Source organism: Bos javanicus, chromosome 6, assembly GCF_032452875.1.
Source record: "Bos javanicus breed banteng chromosome 6, ARS-OSU_banteng_1.0, whole genome shotgun sequence".
Classification (NCBI taxonomy): Eukaryota; Metazoa; Chordata; class Mammalia; order Artiodactyla; family Bovidae; genus Bos; species Bos javanicus.
In genome coordinates, this window is record NC_083873.1 from 105,946,493 (window position 1) to 105,971,080 (window position 24,588).

The 24,588-nt window shown below is 46.7% G+C and overlaps 1 protein-coding gene and 1 non-coding gene across 2 annotated transcripts in view; one reads left to right on the top strand and one right to left on the bottom strand.

Annotated features, from left to right (window-relative positions):
* The window catches only part of CLNK (cytokine dependent hematopoietic cell linker), a 205,195-nt gene that overhangs the window by 87,811 nt on the left and 92,796 nt on the right, over window positions 1-24,588 (bottom strand). The window contains exons 4-5 of the mRNA XM_061420827.1: window positions 13,035-13,063; window positions 921-961 (exon numbers count right to left, since the gene is read on the bottom strand). Of these exons, the coding sequence (XP_061276811.1) occupies window positions 921-961; window positions 13,035-13,063 (70 nt within the window). The remainder of the gene's footprint in view (window positions 1-920; window positions 962-13,034; window positions 13,064-24,588) is intronic.
* Window positions 13,313-13,384, top strand: TRNAC-GCA (transfer RNA cysteine (anticodon GCA)). The gene has a single exon. It is a non-coding gene; the product is annotated as a tRNA-Cys (tRNA).

Sequence of the window (24,588 nt, forward strand, 5' to 3'; positions counted from 1 at the left end):
ACTTTGGCCACCTGATGTGAAGATCCAACTCATTGGAAAAGACCCTGATGCTGGGAAAGATTGAAGGCAGGAGGAGAAGGGGACGACAGGGGACAAGATAGCTGGATGGCATCACCGACTCAGTGGACATGAGTCTGAGCAAGCTCCAGGAGATGGTGAAGGACAGGGGGGCCTGATGTGCTGCAGTCCATGGGGTCGCAAAGAGTCAGACACGACTGAGTGGCTGAACAACAGAACAATATGGATTTATCATAATATATTCAGTGATTTTTCTATTATTGAATATATCACATGATTCCAGTGTGTTGCCATTTAAAATATATTATAAAACATAAATGAGTGTTTAATTATTCATCCAAATTTTAGGTTAATTCTTTAATTTGTCCCATAGAATTATGGGATTGAAGAAAATAAATATTTTTATATTTTTTAATCTTATAAAATTGCTTTCCAAAGAATTTCTTGTTATTTAAAATTTCACTATGAGTGTTGGCAGGTGCTTTTCTCACCACACACTTGCCAGCATCATGTGTTGGTATTTTCATTTTAATCAGTCTTCACAATGACCATTATGAGTTTATTTTTATCTCCATTTTATAGCTGAGGAATTGAAATATGTGTTTTTTTGTCTTTTTCTGTATTAATGCCTCAATATATTTATTTATTTATCCAGCTTTACCAAGAAATAATTGACATACATCACTGTGTAAGTTTCAGGCATACAGCACAATGATTTGATTTACATGTATTATAGGAATACCGTATTCTACCCAAGACTTGAAATGCACTTTTCTCTGCCAGGAAATCATGCCATTTGGAAAAGTTTAATGTTTTACAATTCACCAAGTACATAGAAAAAAGCCACTTACTTTGTAAATATCAAAGACTGACAAAATAGGTAAAGAGAGCAGCTGACTTACACCATCAAGAAGAAGAGGCTCATTAATAGTCTGGTACTGTCCTGCCAACAAAAACAGCAAAATGTTATTGCAAAACATTGGAAAGACTGGGCCCTTGTTTTTCTCCAGAAATCTTGTGCTCATTTCAGTTAATTGTTCTTGACTGTAATTGCTCAAAATGAAGTGCACATTTTCATGCTTCTCGCTCCATCAGCTGCTCTTGCCTAACAGGGGCAATTGGAAAAGGAGGAAAGGAAATCAAATCCCAACTCAGAAGGCTGGCTTTTTCTATAGCAGGTAAGTTTTCCCACTGAAAGAGAAGCAAAGTTAGAAGGAACTCTGCCCCGAAATTAGTTGCACCCAAGTGATGACTCAGCAGCATCTCAGCCAAGGACCTGGGGTGCTGTCCCCTCCCCCTCTGACACACATGTTGCATTTGCCCGACTCTATCCACACATTGTTATCTATCCATACATTGTTTTCTTGAACAGACTACATGGTCTGAGCTTCAGTTCAGTTCAGTCACTCAGTCGCGTCCGACTCTTTGTGACCCCATCAACTGCAGCATTCCAGACCTCCCTGTCCATCACCAACTCCCGGAGTTTACCCAAACCCATGTGCGTTGAGTCGGGGATACCATCCAACCATCTCATCCTCTGTCGTCCCCTTCTAGTTTGAGCTTAGGGACCGTATCTACTTATTCATCTCTCCCTGGCTTCGGCTGCAGGGCCCAAATGGACCACAAGAGCTCTTGATAGGCATTTGCTGAATGAATATTGCTCAGCCGGGGGTGCTTCAACACTCAACTGCTTCCTTTGAACTTGATCAATGAAAGATTGCCCAAAGGTTATCGAGTGCAGTCAGGGTAAATGTTTCACATTTCACTCTCAGATTATGCAAAACCACCAAAGAATTGTTCACATAGCCTACAGTCTTTTTGCTTCCTCATAGACTTAATTTTCCTAAATTGCAAAATAGGTTCATGCTGTTAGTCTGAATTTAGGAACACCATAGGCAGAAAATGTTCTTATCATGTTGTCTTTATTAGCACATATGTGAGAAGCTTCTAGCAGGTCTCAGGACTGGAAGCTGCACACAGCTTGGCTTTTTGTTTGCTTTGAGTGAAGGAAAAGCATCAGTCCTAGAAAAGAGCATATTTCCCTTCCTTCTTTGGCTGATGAGACTCTCAGGGCAAATTTCTGGCCTGTGTCCAAATAGCGTAGAGGACTATGGTATGCTATGTATTGCTACCATTTGGTCCAGTTTCATTGTGTTCTTTAACTTTTGTCCATTCACCCTAAATTCTCTTCCCATGTGTATGTGCTAACTTGCTTCAGTCGTGTACGACTGTCTGCGATGCTATGGACTCTAGCCCGCCAGGCTCCTCCATCCATGGGATTCCCCAGGTAAGACTACTGGAGTGGGTTGCCATGCCCTCCTCCAGGGGGTCTTCCTGACCCAGAGATGGAACTGGCGGCCCTTATGGCTTCTGTATTGGCAGGCGGGTTCTTTACCACTAGCGCCATCTGGGAAGCCCTCTCTTCCCATACCGAAATACAAAATTAATAGTTGTGAATTTGTGTCAGCGTGCCCAAGTCTTTTGTAAGGTATAATGTGTAAATTCATGAAACTTTGGCTCAGTGGAAATGCAGTTCTCTGGAATTTGCCTAGGACAAGTGTCAAGTAGCCAAAGTGAATCTCCTTGAGACAGTGAGCCAGGAGGAGTGGAATCCTGTCTGCATTGTCCACCGTCCATCCTGGTGGTGGGACCAGAAGGGCCCATCCCCCTGGGGCACTAATACCATCTTCCTGTCCCAGTACAGTTACACCCACTACTGAGATCCCGGGCAGAGAAACCCACAGGTTTTTCAGCCCTTTAGCAATTTGTACTCTCTCATGAGGAGAAGGCAATGGCACCCAACTCCAGTATTCTTGCCTGGAAAATCCCATGGATGGAGGAGCCTGGAAGGCTGCAGTCCATGGAGTCATTAAGAGTTGGACATGACTGAGCGACTTCACTTTCACTTTTCACTTTCATGCATTGGAGAAGGAAATGGTAACCCACTCCAGTGTTCTTGCCTGGAGAATTCCATGGACAGAGGAGCCTGGAGGGCTGCAGTCAGTGAGGTCAGAGAGTCGGACACGACTAAGTGACTAACACACACACACTATCTCATGAATTAAGTGAATAAAGTCACGCGTTACACCAGCAGGTCTGGCAGAAGCAAATGAGCACAGAATTATTGGGGCATTTCTCTGGTCTTCGTGATCCAGGACAGCAGTGCCCATAAGTCCAGGTTCAGTATCATTTCATTTTAGGAGATTGGCCTCCTTGAGCATAGTCATTATAACCACATCTTCATGGAGAGCTGAGAAGTCTTTTCTTTCAGCGGCATGGCAGTCTGAGCCCCGCTTGGATTCCCCCATGTACGGTACACGCCCCTTCTGAGTCTTTGCTTGTGTTGATTCCACCTGCAGTCCCTGCCTCCTCCGTTTTGTTTTCCAAAATGCTCAGTATCTTTTGAGATTCTCCTGGGGCTTCCCTTTCTGACCACTCCAGGTTACTTTAATCTCGATAAATCGTTAGAGCTGTTGTTTTCTGTCTCACTCACCACGACACTTAAATAAAAAGAGGCAGCATCTGATTGTTTCTTTGTTGTATACACACGCTGTCCTCCTGTAGGGAAGGGAGTGGATTGTCTTTTATCTCTGTGACCCTCAGTACCTCTCTGTGTTATGAACAACGCAGAGTTTTGGAAATATAATTTTAAAAGCACAGTTCTGAACCTGTAAATCAGCTCCTGTCACTCATGGCCCATGAAACAGAGTCCAGATTTCCTGCTGTGGCTCCCGGAGGCCAGCACAGCCCAGCACAGCCCAGAGACAGCCCTGTCTCTGGTCTCATCGCTTTCCAGTTTCTTCCTCCTCTGAACTCCAGGCACATCAGCCTCTTTTCAAGTCCATGCTGTATGCTAAGCTCCTCTGCCTCTGACACATTGCATGCAGTGTCCGCCAGTCCAGAATGTTCTCTTCTCAGCTCTGCCCAGGCCTGGATCCTTCTCATCCATCACTGTAGTTTTGTTGTTCAGTGGTGCCCAACTATCGGTGACCCCGTGGACTGCAGCACACCAGGCTTCCCTATCATTTGCCATCTCCTGGAGTTTGCTCAAATTCATGTCCATTGAGTCAGTGATGCTATCTAACCATCTCATTCTCTTTTACCCCCTTCTCCTCCTGCCCTCAATCTTTCCCAGCATCAGGGTCTTTTCTGATGAGTCAGCTCTTCGCAGCAGGTGGCCAAAGTATTGAAGCTTCAACTTCAGCATCAGTCCTTCCAGTGAATATTCAAGGTTGAATTCCTTTAGGATTGATGGGTTTGATCTCCTTGCAGTCCAAGGGACACTCAAGAGTCTTCTCCAGCACCACAGTTCAAAAGCATCATCCATCATACTATATTTTAAATGTCATCTGCCTTGGGGGACCATCTCTGACTATCAACATCAGGTAAAAATTAGGAGCATCCTCCAGCCGTGGTCCTCACTACCTCAACATCTGGCACAGCGGTGAGAATGCTGTGTGCTCATCAAACCCCATTTGCTCAGGCACACAGTTCCTGGTGTCCCTTCCACTCGGTGCCTTGGCTTGGTGCTATGGCCACTGGGACACGGAAGGTGTGGTAGATTCCACTCTGGGCCATCCCACTTGACCTTCCATCTCTCACTCTTGCCCCAGTGGCTGGCCAGAGACAGAAGACCCCAAGGCCCTTGGGGATAATGGAAGTCACTGGGAAAAAGCAGAGTGAATCCTGAATGAGTATTTTGGAAAAAGTATGAGTGTTAGTTACTCAGTCATGTCTAACTCTTTGTGACCCCACGGACTGTAGCCCGCCAGCCCCCTCAGTCCATGGGATTCTCTAGGCAAGAATACTGGAGTGGGTTGCCATTCCCTTCAATTTCCATTGGATTGTGATGTGAGCAAGAAATAAACCTTTATTTTATTAAACTACTAGCTGAAAGTGAAGTCACTCAGTCGTGTCTGACTCTTTGCGATCCCATGGACTATAGCCTACTAGGCTCTTCCATCCATGGGATTTTCTAGGCAAGAGTACTGGAGTGGGTTGCCATTTCCTTCTCCAGGAGATCTTCCTGACCCAGGGATTGAACCTGGGTCTCCCTCATTGTAGGCAGACACTTTACTGTCTGAGCCACCAGGGAAGCAGAACAACTAAGCTCTGTAGTTTATGCATTATATATGTTAGTCCTCCCTGAAAAATACACCCTGCTCAACTTCTCCATAGCGTGTAGGAACAAAGCAAGCCAACGAGTATATTACACAGTTACAGACGGTGGTGCTTGCCTCCCCCGAGGCAGTGGTGAGACCCCAGGCTCCGATAGCTCCTTAACTCGGTGTATGGTAAGTGACAATAAATGACCAGTCTGCTGCAGAAACACCCAGGACATGGAACCAGTGATGGAACTTCAAGATGAACTTGATCCTCTCCCTTGCTGAGCGAACTTGACTTTGGCACTCCCTCTTGCTGGACCCAGATCCTCATCCTTGTGACTTCCCCCCCAATTCTTCCAGGTCTTTGAGTCTTCCTGGGCCTGACAGGTAGGTTGGCTTCTCAGAGAGAGAGAGCTGTTTTCTAGAAAGATGAGGAAGCTGCTCAGTAGCTTTCCACATTATCCTCCTGAAAGAGTGGTAGTGATGCTGTGCCAGTGGAGGGTCCCTCACGGCCACAGAGAACGGCTGACTTCTGTGTGCTCCTCAAGGAGACGTCTTTCTTTTCTTCTTCTTCTTCTTCTTCTTTTTTTTTTTTTTACAAAAGACAACATTTCCCTAAAAGTTATTTTTAAGAGGGAAGTGAAGATGAATATGCGCCATGTAAACTCAGGGGGATTTCCTTACTGGCAGGGGCAATTGCCCCAGACTTTGGTCTTGAACGTGGACACCTCATGCCTACAGAGGTGTGGCAAGAGTGTCCAATATACCCATCAAGTTTTGGTCCCCTGACCAGTCGCGTCTTGGCTGCTTTAGGAAACAGAAGAAAGCAAACTTGGGTCCCTGAGCAGACCAAGTGCTTTTTACACAAGCACCCATGGTGGTATCTACTCTGGCCTCAGAAGTCTGGGAATTACTGACATAGATACTCCAACTCTCATGCCGTGGAAGGTGGGCCATCCCAGGTGGCTCAGAGGTAAAGAACCCGCCTGCCAGTGCAGGAGATGGGGGTTTGATCCCTGGGTTGGGAAAATCCCCTGGAGAAGGGAATGGCAACCCACTCCGGTATTCTTGCCTGGAGAATTCCATGCACAGAGAAACCTGGCGGGCTACACAGTGTACAGGGTTGCAAAGAGTCAGACACGACTGAGCGACTAACACTTCAGAGAGACTCAGACTATTTTCACTAATAAACAGGTCCATGAACTTAAGCCCCTGGAGGTGCAAGATTGCTGCCTGGTCTACAACCCCTTTCCAGGGACGGGGTGGCTGTCCGAGCATCTGAGTGCTACTACCATGAGTGGTCACAGGAGAAGGAAATCCTGGGCTGGTCCCGGGAAGAAAATATGCTTCTCTGGTGTGAGAAGAGGAGACGAAGTAGGAAAACGCAGAGTCCTCAAACTTTCGGTTTCTCTACGAAGTGAAGTCAGTTCACAGGCCCTTCAGATGACTGTATTCCCAAAGCAGATGTGATCCCCAAACAAAATGAGCTTCTGCTTTCATTTCAGTCACAAGATTTCAGAGAGAGAGACACAGGGGAGAGAGGCATGGTGAGGGTGAGGGTTGGTGTGCAGTCGCCCAGTCACGTCCGACTCTTGGCCACGCCAGGGACTGCAGCTGGCCAGGCCTCCCAGTCCCTCACCATCTCCCGAAGTTTGCCCAAGATTATGTCCATTAAGTCAATGATGCTATCCAGCCATCCCATCCTCTGACACCTTCTTCCCCTCTGCCCTCAATCTTTCCCAGCATCGGGGACTTTTCCAGTGAGTCAGCTGTTCGCATCGGATGGCCCAAGTACTGGAACTCACTCGTAAATATGTGGTAAAAGCAAAGAGGCTGGTAAATCCCAACTTCCCATCACTAAGTACCCAGAGCCAAGACAGTTGTGTCCCCCACACCTTTCCCCTTGCTTCTCCGCGTTAGAACCCCTCATGGGTAGCAGGGTATCTTATGACATGTCCTTATCATCACTTGGCCATGGGTCCAAGTTTTGGTCGATGGAAGAGATGGAAAATCAACTCACACTCTCCGGGAAACTTTCTTGGGGAAAATTTCTGTGTGCTGTTCGTTCCTTCTTTTCCTTCCCTTCCTCCCTCCTGGAGACATTGCTATTTTAGACGATGAGAGTGAGCAAGGCAGGAGGGGCAGGGTTTCCGAGAACTTCACGGAACAGAGCTGCCGCACAGCCTTGAACTGTTTACCTCTGGACTTGACTTACGTAGAAAATAAACATTTGTCATGTCTAAGCTCCACGATTTCTTTTTAAAAGTGTCTTGCTGCCTTAAATTTTGTTCTCAGCTGCGGCGTTCTCCATTAACAAACACAGCAGAGTCTCTGATCAAAGGCATGGGCCCATGTTTCCCAGAAGCATAATGAGAAGTTCTAGGTTCAAATCTTGGCCAGGTGACCTCAGGCAAGCTCGTAAGCCTGGGAGGAATAAGAGTGTGCGCCTGCGTGCTTAGTCATCCAGTTGTGTTGGACTCATTGCGACCCTGTGGACCGTAGCCCGCCAGGCTCCTCTGTCCATAGCAAGAATACTGGAATGGGTTGCCATGCCCTCCTCCAGGGGATCTTCTGACCCAGAAGTTGCACACAAATCTTACATCTCTTGCATTGGTAGGAGGGTTCTTTGTCACTAGCGCCACCTGGGAAGCCCAGGAATAAGAGTATCTACCCCAAATAACTGCTGAGAAGCTTAAATAAATAATTCCCCGGCTCAGTGCCCCTCTAAGGAATTGCTGTGTTCTGCATTTCGTGTCTTTTCAAGGTCAACTTCAAGGCCAAATCTTTTTTCACTCAGTCCAGATCTTCAGATCTTCATATCTATATTTGGAATTTGTTCATTAGTTGGTGCCCATTTTCAGACAAAATATGTGCCTTTCCATCATTCAGCTGTTTACAAGCACCTACCAGTTATTCTGAAGGATTCTTCGAGCAGAGCTCCCTTCTAGCCAAGAGGCTCCGGGAGTCAATGACTGAGAAACCGAGGCTGCCACTGGGGCCCAGCTTACACGTGTTCTGTGATGAAGCTGAGCTCTGTGCCATTGCTGTCTATGTCTACTGGTGTCTCCACAAGTTTCCTAGTTTCGCTTGGGCCCTGTTTAGCTAATCATGCATTGAAGAGAATAAAATGTGTTCAGTTCAGTTCAGCCGCTCAGTCGTGTCCGACTCTTTGCGACCCCATGAATCGCAGCACGCCAGGCCTCCCTGTCCATCACCAACTCCCGGAGTTCGCTCAGACTCACGTCTATGGAGTCAGTGATGCCATCCAGCCATCTCATCCTCTGTAGTCCCCTTCACAGCTAAATTAGACAAGTTTATAAAAGGTCTGGCATGCACCCCACCTGATAGGTTAATTTCTTTCCATTTTCTCTCATTCTCTGGACTCACTGATATTCGAATTCCACACTCACATCCCAGGTTCTTTCTCCCACATGAGGCTGCCTTTCTCCATTTTTATCCTTTAAAAACTTGAAGGTATTTGGGGATGGAAGGCATCAGCCTGTTCTTCCTCTTGGTCTGTGAAGAGGGGGTAGTTTACACTCTGCACCCTGGCTGGTCCCAAACTTTAGAACCTCTTCTGTTTGGCATCCATCCATGGCTGTAGGGAAAGGCAGGAAGGGACTTCCTAGAGTTACTTTCAGTCTCTGAGTCAAGGATGATGATGTTGAATAAATCTTGACTATATGACTTATATAGTCAAGAGGAGAGGGAAGGAAGGAGGGAAGCAGGCAGGGAAAGAAAGAATGGAAATAGAATATACAGACATAGGTAATTTATGTATGAGGATGAGATGGATAGATAACACCTCTGACTCAACAGAAATGAAATTGAGCAAAGTTCGGGAGACAGTGAAGGACAGGGAAGCCTGGTATGCTGCCCTCCATGGGGTCTCACAGAGCTGGACACGTCTCAGCAACTGAACAGCAATTTTATGTATGTTGTATATCTCATACATATTAAATCTCTATCTATCTATCCATTTATTAATTATCTATCTATCTGTCTACCTGCTCAGTCATCTAGCACTTCTGGCTAGATTTCAGTTTTCAGTGAATGAATTTCAGTTTTATTCACTGAATCATAGTCTCCTGATCTGAAGAGTATGATCTGTGAATTTCAAGTCACAAATAGTCTAAACTTGCAGGCATAGCTGTATGGGAAACATTCACTGGGAGTTGGGAGAACAGGCTCAAGGTTCTCACCAGATAGCTCTTGGAAATTCACTTCCCTTTTCTAGTTCTTAGTTTCCTCATCTGTAAAGTATGGTATGAGAATCTCAGACTAGCCGAGTCCTGGGAACCTTTCATTTTTATTTCCCTTTTCAAAAACTTGTGGTCAAGATATCTCATTGAATTGTGATGCCATTTTGTATTTTTAAGAGTATTCTAGTGTACTGATGTTACATGTGCTTTGATAAATGCATTAAGTAGAATTATTATCAATTACAACAAACAGACAAAAATTCGTGGTCAAAGCTGGTTAGAGTATCTGACATATTAAGAAACTACCTCAGTTGGTTGAATGAATGGGTAGATGGATGAATGAATGACGATAGTTAAACAGGCAGCTGCCTCTTGGTGGAGGCAGACTTGATAAGTTTCCATCCACCTGTCTATATTTTTTTCTTCAGCCAGTGATTCTCAAAAGACTATCCTAGCAGTACCTGAATTAGAATTATCCTTCTGGCCTCACTACAGCTCTGCCAAAGAACAAACCCTGGCATGGGTTTGTGATAAGCATTTTTTGCTGCTGAGATTCTGATACACACTGGATTTTGAAGGCAATTGTAAATCCGTGGGCTTATCAGCCCACGGATGATTGGAATCCTGGCTTGTGTTTATGAAAACTGGGTGGAGAGCTTTTTCCTGCAATTCAATTGTTAACATTTCAATTTGTTTCTGTTCACCAGCTTCCCCAGCATTTTGGGGGAGAACGAGCCTCTGCTATATTAATACAGATATTGCACTACCTAGAAATGGCCAGCAGGCGGCAGTGGATGCTCACATATTCCTTACCTACCATTTCCCTCCCCGCGAAGTCTTAAAATTTATATTATTTTTTCTTTTAGAAGTAAGGGTAAAAAAAAACCCCACAAACTTTAAGACGGATTTTCCTTAGGAAAAAAACAAAACAAAACAAGTATTCCTGTGCAAAATGAAATTTGTTGTCTGTTTAATTGAGTCAAACAACAAGCGTCTTTATCAGTGTTTTTATTGTGCATGGTGACTTAAGACAGAAGGACGCACTTTCTAAATGGGCTGTCCTCTCCAATATCAATCTTTATTCAGTAGAAGGAGACAATCTCCTGAGTTTATTTTGTGGAAAACCTTGACACTCTTTTCTATATATCAACATCACTGAAGATGTTGATATTGACAGGTTGTCCAAGTTTGGATATGTGTCTGTCTTCTAGGCCTAGAGAATTTTTTTTTTTTTTGATAGATTGTTTTGAGCATAAAAAATATGCTGCTGTAGGAAAACCATAAGATACAGATGAGCAAAAAAGAGAAGTAAAGTCACAATAATATTCCCATACCAAGATATAGTGGTTTAGTTGATAAGTTGTGTGACCCCATTGTGACTCCATGGACTGTAGCCCGCCAGGCTCCTCTGTCCATGAGATTTTCCAGTCAAGAACACTGGAGTGGGTTGCCATTTCCTTCTCCAGGGGATCTTCCTGACCCAGGGATCGAACCAGGGTCTCCTGCATTGCAGGCAGAATCTTCCCCAACTGAGAGATAGCCACTATAAAGATTTAATTAGAGCAAAATCACTAACACACACACAAGCACACATATACAGACATGATATAAATTATGTGTATATGATCACAATGTGTGTGCGTGTTTTTTTGCCTGCCCTTTCATATAATATCTTGCTATAATATACCCCTCAGTGACTATGCTTCAAGATCATCATTTTTAATGTCTATGTAGTATTCTTTCATATAGACGTTCTTTTAATTTCAACTGTATTTTTACCATATTTTCAATGAGTCGCATGATACAAAATTGCAAGCGCCTTTAAAGTACCTGAGAATGTTATAAATATCATGGTGATAAACTGTCTTTTATATAAATCATCACATGCGTCTTTAATTATATTGGCTTTATTCTAGTTAAGTAGACACTGGCCATAGTGTGTAAGCTTGCAGAGGCTGAGGTGGTCTGGTTCACTAAGTATTTTTGTTAGGGTGTGGATTCAAGTGCTCTGGGCAAGTCTGGGCAGCCTCATCTCTCTCAACTTTGGAGGCAGGGTTGATTTGTTTCTGTTTCCTCGCTTGTGTCTCTGCTGCTGCTGCTGCTGCTGCTGCTAAGTCGCTTCAGTCGTGTCTGACTCTGTGCGACCCCATAGGCGGCAGCCCACTAGGTTCCCCCATCCCTGGGATTCTCCAGGCAAGAACACTGCAGTGGGGTGTCATTGCCTTCTCCGGCTTGTGTCTCTAGAATGCTGTTAATGAAATGGAATCTGTTTGTCAGTTTCCCTCTCCCTTAAGGCAGGTGGAGAACAAGTCCCGAGGGAGAGAATACAGGTCACACTTAACATTCGCCAGCCACTGAATCAGATTAGCAACCTCTTTTGAGGCACCATCCCCTTTAGAATTTTCTACAGCCCCTCCGCCCTTGCTCCCCAAACTCTAAGTGGATGGTAGAAAGTGTTGAGAGGTGGCAAGCATGTGGGGAAAATATGCTTGAAAACAGAGACTTAGTACGATTTAGAAACAACAGCCTTGAGAGAACTGGAGAAGGAAATGGATCCCCGCTCCAGTGTTCTTGCCTGGAGAATCCCATGGGCAGAGGAACCTGGCAGGCATGGGGTAGCAAAGAGTTGGACACGACTGAGCGACCGAGTAACACACCTTGAGTCAGTGCAGCCTCTCTTAGGACCTGACTGAGAGGCTTTTGTAAGAAGGATTAGACCTGGGTACTCGTTTGTTTCTTATTTATATTCATACTTGCAAAGTTGATTTTGCTTTTTCCTCCTTCTCGCTGCTGTGCGGGGCACACCGGGTGCTGGTTATACTCTCCCAACATATGTTATATGAATATAACACATTATAAGTAATATAAAGAATAATTCATTATATATAATATAATACAATGAATCCTGTGAATTCATTTGTGCTGACATCACTCCCAAAGCCCCTATTGCTTCTTTGCACACTCCCTCTGGTCAATTTCTCATTTCCTGTTTTTTTTTTTTTTGGCCATGCCTCGTGGGATCTTCGTTCCCTGACCAGAAACCAAACCCAGACCCTTGGCAGTGGAGGCTTGCAGTCCTAACCACTGGAAAGCCAGGGAATTCCCGATTTCTCTCTTTTTTTTTTTTTAAGTCTTGTTCCAGTCATCATTTCTAGCCATCAGTTTTCTAGGAAATTTTATGGGACCTCCCTTGATATAACAATACTCTAAGATGAATATTCAAACTTTAACAGGGTCCTAAATAAGTGTCTACTAACAGGAACTAGGCCCTTTTAAAAGAGATATAGGAGAAGCACAAAAAGTGGTTTCTGACTCATTCATCCACCCTACACATATTTTAGAAGGAGTCCATTATGTACAGTTTAGTTGAACAAACACTAATGAGTGGCCACAAATACTGGCACGCTGCCAGAGTTCTACCCATTTTGCAGATGAAGAAACTGGGGCCCACAGGGATCTGCGCTTCATCCAAGACTACGCAGCTAATAAATGGAGAGCCAGGATCTCCACCTCATCTGGCAGCCTCCAAAGCTGTGGACGTCATAGACTTCCAGCCTGGGAGCAATCAGAGGGAAAGACTCTAAGTCACTAACGTCGCCTTGAACAGGCCAATAGCTTTATCTAAGGAAAAATGGAAAAGGATGGAAGGAGGAATAACAGACTCCTGCTGACATTGCCACTGCTTCGGTGCCTGGGGGCCCTGACTTACCTGTGGCACTGTCGATTCTGGGCCATGACCTAGGACAGAAAAGAGAACCAAGGTAAGTGTCTGCTGCATTCAATTCATTGTCCTCCCCAGAGGAGCAGGTAGTCATCGAAGGCAGGTCACAAATCAAGTTGTAGAGCACTTCCTTTGTGCTTGTGCTGTTCTAGACCCAAAGGAACATCTCATTACAGAGAATTCAGGAAAACAGAGAAGTGCATCTAGAAAAAAACAGTCAACACCACAGGTAATATTTCGGCGAGGCTCAGGCATATGTACGGGCTTCCCTGGTGGCTCAGACGGTAAAGTGTCTGTCTGCAATGCAGGAGACCCAGGTTCGATCCCTGGTTTGGGAAGATGCCCTGGAGAAGGAAATGGCAGCCCACTCCAGTATTCTTGCCTGGAAAATTCCACGGACGGCGGAGCCTGGTAGGCTACCGTCCATGGGGTTGCAAAGAGTTGGACACAACCAAGCGACTTCACTTCACAGGCATATGTGCACATGTGTGTATGAGGATGTCTGCATACATTTTGATATATAGATGCCTAAAAATAATATGAAAGAATGCATAGGCTCCTACAGATATAGAGAACAGATGTGTGAGCCCATGCTGGAGGAAGGGGAGGCAGGGATGAACTGGGAGATTAGGACTGACATATACACACTACCATGGGTGAAGTCTATTGACCCTGCTATAAAGCACAGGAAGCTCAGACTCTTCTAGAGGAGAGGGATGGGGGAGGTGGGAGGGGGGACCAAGAGGGAGGGGATATATGTATCAGATCAGATCAGATCAGATCAGATCAGTCGCTCAGTCGTGTCTGACTCTTTGTGACCCCATGAATCACAGCACGCCAGGCTTCCCTGTCCATCACCAACTCCCGGAGTTCACCCAGACTCACGTCCATTGAGTTAGTGATATATGTATACATACAGCTGATTCCCTTCATGGTACAGAAGAAACTAACATGACATTGTAAAGCAATTGTACTCCAATAAAAACTGCATTGTAGATCTTTAACTGTTACTAAGAAACATGCTATTTATCTGCTGTGTGATTTCTGCAGGGGGAAATTAGGCTCTTGCTCCCTTTTGAAACTGTAAATCATGTTGCACTGTGGACCCCTGGTTGCATTTTGAATCCGATTGCTGAGTATTTCCTTGGAGAGACTCCATCAAGTGCAGCGGAAGTGTCTGACAATGATAATGTGCGTCTTCTTAGCTCCTTGTTTCATATCACTCACATGCCTTCTGGATGGTTTGCATCAATCTTTCAATCTATATTCTTGTTTACAGAGTGAGGGGTGATCATCTCATCCCATCTTACCACTGTTAAATCCACGACCATTTAAAACCATTTAAGACAACTTTTCCTACTTGCCGCTTGATTCTTTTTTACCTGTTTCACTTCCTTGATGACTAGTGAGGATGAATTGTTATTTATTTTTTCCAAATAGTTTCAGGCCTTTGCATGTCTTCATTGGTGAAGTTATCTGGGAAGACCATTGAGGTCTTCTCCTGGCCGCCACATTCCCCCTTGGACACATTCCCCAGTGTGCTTTTGGAAGCTCTTTTCCCTAGATTTCGGGTGATGATCTGAAAAGCCCTGGGGTAATGAGAGCTCTAAAGGATGAGCCTGCTGTGAGCTTAGTTGTTTGCGCCTTTAATAACCCCTGGTCCTTGCAGGGTACCTATTCTCCGAGGCTCTCAAAGTGCGTCACAGGAGCAATTAATTGAGCATCGCAACACACACTGGGTGTAAATATTTATGAGGTCTCGTTGGTGGTGGCTGGGACGCCAGGCACAGAAGAGTTAAGCTGGGAGATCGTAGTCACCAGGAGATCACAGCCCACGAGCCCCACTTCCAGCTCAGCCTGTTGCCTTCTTCTCACAAGGTTCATGCCCCAAACGATTCTGTTGGGTCGCTACCACTGTTCCAAGTTCATGGAGGAAATGTGGGGTTCACAGGGCTCCATGGCTCATCCCATCCTGCCAAGATCAAAGGAATTACCACCAGCCTGTGGGACACCCCCTTCCCAAGATCCTTGCCACCTCCCCTGGCCCTTGCCTGCAGGCGCTGGCCAGCCATGCTTTGGAAGGACTGTGCACTGCCCTGAGGTGCCGTGTGGTTCGCTCTTGGCTCTCTTTCAAGTTGCCCGAGATTCTGCAGAAATTAACAGTAAATCAGCCAGGAAGGAGCAGATCATTTATCTGGGGCCTGAGAGCTCTCTCTTGACACTTTCCACACATGACCTCTTCCCTGACATCTTGGTCTTTGATTAACACCACGAAAGGCTCCCCAGAGTTGCAACTCCTGATGTGTGAGACAGAAATGATATATTTCTGGGACGGTACAGGCAGCTTGATGCGGGCGTGGCAGGCCATGGACAGACGGGAGCGCGTGAGCGTAGGCAGGATGGGGTCCTGACCCGGGGACTCTGAGAACGAGGCACCCTCTTCCTGGGACTGGAGGAGGAGCTTCAGGTTTTAAGTTAAGATTTTGTTCTCTGTCTAATCTTAGCCTCACCCCCATTTTTATTTTATTTTTAAAAATTTATTTATTTACTTATTTCATTTTTGGCTGTTCTGGATCTTTGTTGCCAAGCGAGCGTTTCTCTAGTTGTGGCGAGCGGGGGTTACACTGTAGTTGCCGTGCCCAGCCTTTTCATTGCGGTAGCTTCTCTTGTTGCAGAGCATTGGCTCTAGGGCGTGTGGACTTCAGTAGCAGTGGCTCCCCGGCTCTGGAGCACAGTCTCAACAGTTGTGGTGTATGGGCTTGGTTGCTCTGTGGCATGTGGGATCTTCTCAGATTAGGGATCGAACCTGTGTCTCCTGCATTGGCAGGTGGATTCTTTCCCACTGAGCCACCAGGGAAGCCCTCACCCATCCAGTTTTTAGACTCAAAGACCATCAACATCTGAAAGTACATTGGAAATAATGTCCAATTTGTGGTTGCAGGTTTCAGATTCTTGGAGGCTGGACTGAGGTCTTGGGATGCTAAAAAGAGCGTATCTGAAGGGAAAAACACCTGTTCAGGCACTGAGCAGGGCTCAGCTCTGGCCCGTGGGCTTTCCCTGCTTTGCAGATGCAACTAAGACTTAGGAGTCACGTGTCTGAAGTGATACGGAAAGCCATCAGCAGTGACAGGATTGGCCTTATTATTCACCAGCTGAGGCAACAACTTAGTCCGCTGGGCTCCCTTCCTCTGGAAGCTTCCTCCCAGTTGTAAAGCCGTCTGCAAGTGGTTTATCTGCTGACTCCTCTTGGTGGGGCCCCAAAGCCACAGTGCTCATTCATATGTCATATCCTCTGGGACTGTGCACCCCAGGGTCCTCTGTGCGTCAATGCAAGCCAGATGAATTAGCAGAGGAAGCAGCAGCCAGGCAGGAATGATGTTGTTATTCCAGCTGAGCCCAAAAGCCAGGGGTGGGGGTGGGGTGGGGTGGGGAGGGAGGCTGCAAGGAGGGGTCTGGGGAGGCGTCCTGGACTCCAGGGGTATGTCTGGCTGAAGTGCGGACCACGTCTCAACACCAGCAGCTGACAAGCACTCTGAAAAGGCTCCTGTGTTAACACTCTTCATAGCCTGACAGCCCAGGGTGATTAATGACGGATGCCGCTCGCAGATTTCCTGGAGATTTGATGCATTCTCTCTGTGCTTAAGCAAGGCCCATGGTTAGCAAGCTGCCTCTTGCCAGGGAATGACAAGGATGCTCCCTGGCTTGCTTTCGTCAACAGCATCCATCACGTGGCCACGTGTGAACAGGCCGCAGCTGGATGGTGTGTCGCTTGGCAGCCGCCCCTCTGCCCTTCCGACCCTCCTGCTCCTTTTGGTATCTGGGCCCTGAGGAAAGCAGCTGTCCCTCTCTATTTCTGCTTGGACAGGCAGGTGTCCACATGGTGGGCAGGGCAGTTCATGGTGTATGGAGTGACCAAAGCTGGCCTCCAGAGGTTCGTGGTTTTCAAAATTTAAGGCTCATTACAAATGACGATGTTTAATTTCTGAGTTAGTTTGAATTTTTAATACTTCTTAATAATTTAAAAGGTTTAATCATTTTTAATTTTTCGAGGGTACTAGATTAAACTCCTCCCCTCTCACCCCTTGCTGCCTGGGAGAACTGGGTCTGATGGAGCGGGCAGGGTGCACGCATGTTGTCTTATCCATGGGAACAGAGTTTGGATGGTGTGTTATTCCGGTCCCATAGAGACGGGACTTGATCCTGTCTCCAGGGTCAGGCTCCTGGCTTGGAGATTAATTCCTCATCACCCTCTCGAGTCTGGTGGGCCCCTCTGGGTCTCCCTAGGCACCTGCCGCTGGTCCAGAATGTGGCAGCAAACCCCCTGGGAAGTGGTTGGGGTGATTTCATCCCCTTTCCCAAACCTCCAGGATTAACTGGCTCAGCTCCATACCTCACTGAAAGCTCTGCTCCTGAAATAGAAAGATGACTTTAGAATAAAATTCTCTGATTTGGGGGAAAATGACTGATTTTTTTTAATAGTCACTACATCTAGTAGCTCTGCTGGTAAAGAATCTGCCTGCAATGAAGGAGATCCTGGTTCAATTCCTGGGTCAGGAGGATCCGCTGGAGAAGGGTTAGGCTACCCACTCCAGTATTCTTGGGATTCCCTGGTGGCTCAGCTGGTAAAGACTCCACCTAAACCTGGGTTTGATCCCTGGGTTGGGAAGATCCCCTCCAGTATTCTGGCCTGGACAATTTCATGGAGTGTATAGTCCATGGGGTTGCAGAGTCAGACATAACTGAGCAACTTTCACTTTTCAAACTCATTTTAGGAGCTTCCTGGTAGCTCAGTGATTAAAAAAAAATCTGCCTGCCAATGCAGGAGATGCGGGTTCAATCACTGGGTCGAGAAGATCCCCTGGAGAAGAAAATGGCAAGCCCCTCCAGTATTCTTGCTTGGAGAATCCCATGGACAGAGGAGCCTGGTGGGCTACAGTCCATGGGGTCACAAAAGAACTGGACACTATTTAATGAGTAAAAACAACAGCAAAACTCATTTTAAATATAAAACAAAAAGGAGTGAAGGTAGAGGTCAAGTTTCTAAATTCATTCCCTTCTTCCTGCTCTATCTGCAGCATGTTGGGAGCTCATTTCACTCAAACTTCATAGCAATTCTTGTTGGATAGTATCTTGCTATCAGTGTCAGGGCTACGATGGGATGTTAGTGCTGTATATCCCACCTGATGGGCCCACCCTCTTCTCTCCACCTCCCTGAGGGATGGGGAGGGCTTGCATCAGGGAGACACGCAGGCGGAGGTGTGGAAACGCACAGGGAGCTTGGAGGGCAGGGAGCCTGAGGGATAAGCTGGAAGGACTGTGTTGACCTCTAGGTGGTGTGACGCATCTTAACGCAGAGGATAAAGGATGATCAGAGCCGCATCTCAGGAAAGTGATGCTGGAGCACACGTGTCCGAGTGGAGAGGGAAGGACAGGGGTGTAACAGTCTCAGGAAGAGGTGTGACAGGCCTCAACAGTGTGGGTTTTTATTCTTCCCTGACATAGGCACCCAAACCCTGCTCTGATCACCTGGCACCTGCCCGGTGGAACCCACACTTATGTCACCAGAGCGGAGCCCAACTGCCCTTCTCAAACTTCCTACCCCAGGCCCTTAGCTCCTAAAGGGGAGACCAGGTGCCTAACACAGTGCCTGGAATGCGGCTTATGCACAAAAGCATGTTGTTGAATGAGCACAGAGGAGGGAAGGGGCAGGTGGATGACGGTGAGGCAGGCGGCAGGGAAACACAGATGAGAGAACAACCCCGGAGTGACAGCCTCGAGCCCCACCACAGCCCACGTCTGGGTCCACACGCAGACTCGGCCTCCTCCAGAGAGGCCTGCAGGGTGTCCAGCACGCAGGAACCTGGTCCGTGGGTGTGCATGCAAACCCCCCCGGGGACTGGTTCCAGTTTTCATTACAAATTTGACGTCGGAGAATAAGGAACGACTCCTTATTCCTTTGAAGCAGATGAAATTCACACCAAGGTGGAATCAGATCAAGTCTCGTATTTAGTAAGTGAATAATGGTTCCTTCCTTTTTGGGGCAGGTGATGGAAATGTTCTTTTAAAAATGGAAGTATAATTGATTTACAATGATCCAGGTGTACAGAAACATGATTCAATTATATATGTATATTCTTTTCCAGACTCTTTTCCACTATAGGTTATTATAAGATATTGAGTATAGTTCCCTGTGCTATACAGTAGGTCATGTTGTTAATCTACTTTAAATAGAGTATATCTGCTAATACCCAATTCCCAATTTATCCCTCCTCCCTTCCTTCTTAGTGGGGCTTCCCCGGTGGCTCAGATGGTAAAGAATCCACCTACAATGCAGGAGACCCATGTTTGATCCCTGGGTCAGGAAGATCCCTTGGAGAAGGGAATGACTACCTACTCCTGTATTCTTGCCTGGAAAATTCCATGGACAGAGAAGCCTGGCAGGCTATAGTCCATGGGGTCTCAAAAGAGTCAAACATGACTGACCAACTAACACTACCCCCTTGGTAAACATAAGTTTGTTTTCCAAGTCTGTGAGTCTATTTCTGTTTCATAAATAAATTCACTGTATCATTTTTTTCAGATCCCACATATTAGTCAATATCATATAATATTTGTCCTTCTCTATCTGATTGACTTCACTTAATATGATAATCTCCAGGTTCATCCATGTTGCTGCAAATGCCTTGTTTCATTCTTTTTTATGGCTAAGTGATATTCCATTCTGTATATATATCACATCTCCTTTCTCCATTCGTCTGAGGATGCACACGTGGGTTGCTTCTGTGTCTTGGCTGTTGTGAATAGTAAGAAGTGCTGCAGTGAACTTTGGGGTGGCTGTATCTTTTTGAAATAGAGTTTTTGTCTTTTTGGTTGTATGCCCAGGAGTGGGATTTCTGGATCATATGGTAGCTCTATTTTTAGTTTTTAAGGAACCTCAACACTGTTCTCCATAATGGCTGCACCAGTTTACATTCCCACCAACAGCATAGGAGGATTATGGATTCATTTTTTTTTGCGAAAGATATCCTTGACTAGGTCTAAGAATCTTCTCTTTTCTATTTTGTTTTTACAGAAAAATATTTGGGAGGATGCAACTCCCTGAAGTTATCCCCAGAAAGACACTGCCAGTGTTTGATCTCATTCTGAACTGTGAAACGCTCATAGCCCGCACCACACTCTTGGCTAGGGGCAGCCTAGTCTGACTCTCACCCCCTCGGCATCCTACCCTACCAGGGTCCCAGAGCCTTCCCTCCTCTAAGCTTCTGTGTCAGCCCTTCTAGCTCTAACTGTACACTTGGTGTAGCTCAAAGCAGTGTATAGTTATTAACTTCTTACATAAATCTCATATTAAATCACTTTTCCTTCTTTCCTCAACTAGACTTTAAGTTCTTTGGGGACAGAAAGCATGTCCTGTGAGCTACAATCCTTTCCATATATGCTATCTAAGCTCCTGACAAATATTGAAAGAGAAAAATAAATTTATTTGGCAGTTTGATGGTCATACAGCAGACGAGTAAGCGGTGCAGAGCGAGGTACTTTGCCAGGCCGACTTTAGCTGGGCAGAGCAACGCCTGAATCTACCTTCCCCTCCACCCTCCACACGGTCTCTGTCCCTCTCCCGTTTGTTCTGCCATCTCTCCCTGTTTCTCTCGCTCTCTTTTTCTGCTGTGCAGCCTAGCCTGTGGGATCTCAGTTCCTGGACCAGGGATAGAACTCAGGCCCTCGGCAGTGAAATTGCCAAGTCCTAACCGCGGAACTGTCAGGAAATTCCCTTCTCTCTCTTTTTGTTTTTCCATCCTTCTTGCTCCATGAAAAGTTTCTTTTATCACCTATTTCAGGATCCAGTCTCTGCCAGGTGCTGGGAGGAGTACAAGCTCGTAGCATCCTGGGGCATCCTGACTTTATCCACCTCCTTCCCACTCTTCTTATTCCGTTCAGCCGTGTTTATTGAGCATCTTCCACATAGGAGCTGACGCAGGAGCTCCTTGAGAGCTGGGGGGACAGCACACTTTCCCACGCATCCTCTGAAAGCTCCTGGCACCCTCCGTAAAGCTCTCAGCTTGGGGGAATCTTTAGGAAGGACACTTTCTGCACAGTGAGGGGACCAGAGGGAACAGAAGTGATTCTTAACATCTCTCTGGGCACCGCAGATACTCAGAGCAGTTGAAGAACAGGAAGGGGAAAACCAGGGAAGCCAAGCTCAGACCTACAGCTGTGGCCGCCCATCCCGAGCTGAGCTGTGATCTCAGGGGTGCCTGGCAAGGACAGCCGGCAGGGGGCCTCCCAGTGCACTGAACGGAACAGGGAAGCCGGCTCCCTGAGGACCAGCCTCCTGGAGCCTGAGAATTGACAGCCAGCTCCACCTGGTCCCCTGGAGTTGGCTATTGCTGCAGGTATTAATGGTGGGAGAGAAAAATCCCTAGACAGTGAGGTGATGCATTGGACAGAGTATGAATGTGGGAAACGTGAGCGACGCTGTTAGGAATGGCCTCGTCAGGAATGGGGATGGAAACAGAGCCTTGCACTTGGAGTGTGAGCCTTGGCTTGGCTTCTCCCTAGAAAGTGGGCTTGAGAAAGCCCTCTTGCTCCCAGTCCTTGCCACCCCCTGAGCTCACAGGGCCTGCGTCTGCTTCGGCCGCCGCATGGGGCCCAGTGTCTTGTGTTCTGTGACACCGGCCTTTTTGTTTCTTTCCACCAGAGGCTGAGCATCTTGATGGCAGGGGCTTTGTCTTCCTCGTCTTTGATTTTTCTGGTCCCCAGGGCAGTGATCTCTCACAGGTGAGGACAGCGTTCTCTCCCATTTCCATCCCACCCTCCCGCACCCCTATCTTACATCTTCTTCCTTCCATCTCGTTTATCTAGTTGAGAGGGCTGAGCCCAGAGGCCTCTTACTCCAGCTCCAAAGCTTGCACTCTTGGTAACAATGTTTGATGTCGAGGTTCTCAAACATGCCCAGCCGTCATCATCAGTGGGAGGGCTTGTTTAATCCAGGGGCTCAGACTCTAAAACCCAAGTGTCTGATTCAGTGGTGGGGCTGAGGACTTACACTTCCAAGCAACTCCCAGATATGCTGATACTGCTGGTCCAGGGACCAGCTCTAAGAATCGCCGCTAGGAATCTTCGTGATTGGGGATGTCCTTCTCAGGACATGTCAGCTTGAAGAATCGCCGCTGGAGGCTTCGTGATTGTGGGTGTGAATGTCCTTTCTCAGGACACGTGCTCCTTCTTCATAGTGGAGTCTTGACAAGGGTAGTTTTGAGACTCACAGGAACAGAAAACTTAGAACCCAGAACAGGCTCTGGATTTGAAGTCAGACTCTGAATCCAGATCCAGCTTTTACCAGTTACCGGCTCTGTGGCTGTGACCAAGATGCGGTGTCTCCCTCAGGCTTTCTTTCCTCATGTGTTAAATGGGAATGATCACAGTGGGTTGGCCAAAAAGTTCATTGGGGTTTCTCTGTGACATCTTCCCAAACTTTTTGGCCAACTCAATACCTGCTTCAGAGGATTAAATGCTGAAGTTTCTTTTATGGCGAGTCTGGTGCTTGTTAGGCATTCCGCTATTGATTCGAGTTTGGACTCCATTGGAAAACATCAGTGACGTGCTTCTGTTTCTGCCCACATGGGAATGTGGTGGGTGTTGAAGACTCTGCCAGGTAGACTCCACGGGCTGTTCTAGAAAACATTCGTCTCAGTCTTGTGGACAGGTCACGGGTAATGGACAGGTATGTGATCCTGTGTTTCTCTTGGATAGTCTCCTGGGCGGTATCACCTTTGTGAACCCCCAGCACCGAGCTTTGCTTTTTCCCTTGTATGTTACCAGGAGCTCCGTGCATGTTTGAGTTTGGGGTGGGTGGGGGAGGACAGCCCTTCTGTGCCTGTTGCTGGAGTTGACCCCAACACCTAACTGAGGGATGGCAGTCACGAGGTCAGCGATGCAGAGCCAGGGTTGCTTCAGAGATTGGTAATATTTATCCTACTCAGGCCTATTGTTTGCCATACACCTCAGCCTCAGGGAAGTTATTCACCGTCTCCAGCCTGTGTTCTTCTCTTAGTGAGAATGTGACTGCTAGGCTGCAGTGAGACACTACCTATTGAGATTTTTTATTTTCATTTTTAAAAATTGGAGTATAGTTGATTTACAATGTTACTGGCAAGGACCCATTGCTTAGTCAGTGAAGAGTCTCCCTGCATTGCAGGAGACCTGGATTTGATCCGAAGATCCTCTGGGAATGGAATACCTGCTGCGGAGAATTCAATACATCAAGTCCCTTGCCTGGCGATTCAAGGCCTATACAGGCATTACAGAGTATGGGAGTCAGAGTTTGTGACTCCTTAGTGCTATCTATCAGTGCCATGCTTTGTTTCTGCCGACCCTATGGGACCCTGTGAGCCTGGCCGTTGCGGACCCTGCCAGGAAGGCTCCCCTGGCTGTACTCCAGGCAAGATTCCATTCCTCCTTCAGGGGCTCTTCCCGGTCCAGGGATCAAACCCAGGTCGCTTAGGTCTCCTGCACAGGCAGGTTCTTTACCACTAGTGCCACCTGCTGCTGCTGCTGAGTCGCTTCAGTCGTGTCCGACTCTGTGCGACCCCATAGACGGCAGCCCACTAGGCTCCTCTGCCCCTGGGATTCTCCAGGCAAGAACACTGGAGTGGGCTGCCATTTCGTTCTCCAATGCATGAAAGTGAAAAGTGAAAGTGAAGTCACTCAGTCGTGTCTGACTCTTAGCGACCCCATGGACTGCAGCCTCCCAGGCTCCTCCATCCATGGGATTTTCCAGGCAAGAGTACTGGGGTGGGGTGCCATTGCCTTCTCCGAGTGCCACCTAGGAAGCCCCTATTTATATATAGTAGTGTGTATATGTCAACCCCGGTCTCCCCATTTATCTCCCCCTCTTTCCCCCTTGGTAACCATTAACGTGTTTTCTACATCTGTGACTTGATTTCTGTTTACAAATAGGTTCATGTGTACCAGTTTTTTAGATTCCACATATAAGCGATTTCATATGATATTTACCTTTCTCGGCATACAAGCTCTTAAAATAGCACCTAGCCCGTGGCGAGCACTCAGTGCCTGTTGGCCTTTGTTATTTACTGAGAACCTACTGTGTTCCAGGCACGCTGCAGAGGTCAGGCAGTTATTCCCCAAACACAAGCACTACCTTATATCCGGGGGATTGATGGTGGGTAAGACAGTCTACTCTTGCTTTTCTTTTTTTTTTTAATGTTGCATCACACAGCTTGTGGGATCTTATTTCCCCAACCATGGACTGAACTGGGCCCTCAGCAGTGAAAGTGTGGGAGTTCTAAGCACCTGACCACCAGTTAATTCAGTCTGCTCTTGTTTCCAAGTACCATTTCTAAAAGAAGCAAGGCATTGAAATGGAAAGGGGCTTGTTTGAGTGAGGTCACTCAGCTAGGGAGCAGAACCTATTCTGTCCTTTGGTCCTGCCCATATGTATCACTGCCCTTACTGCATCATCACCAGACGCTGATAATGATCATTTGAGTGGAGAATGAAAACATCCATTTACTAGTTCTGA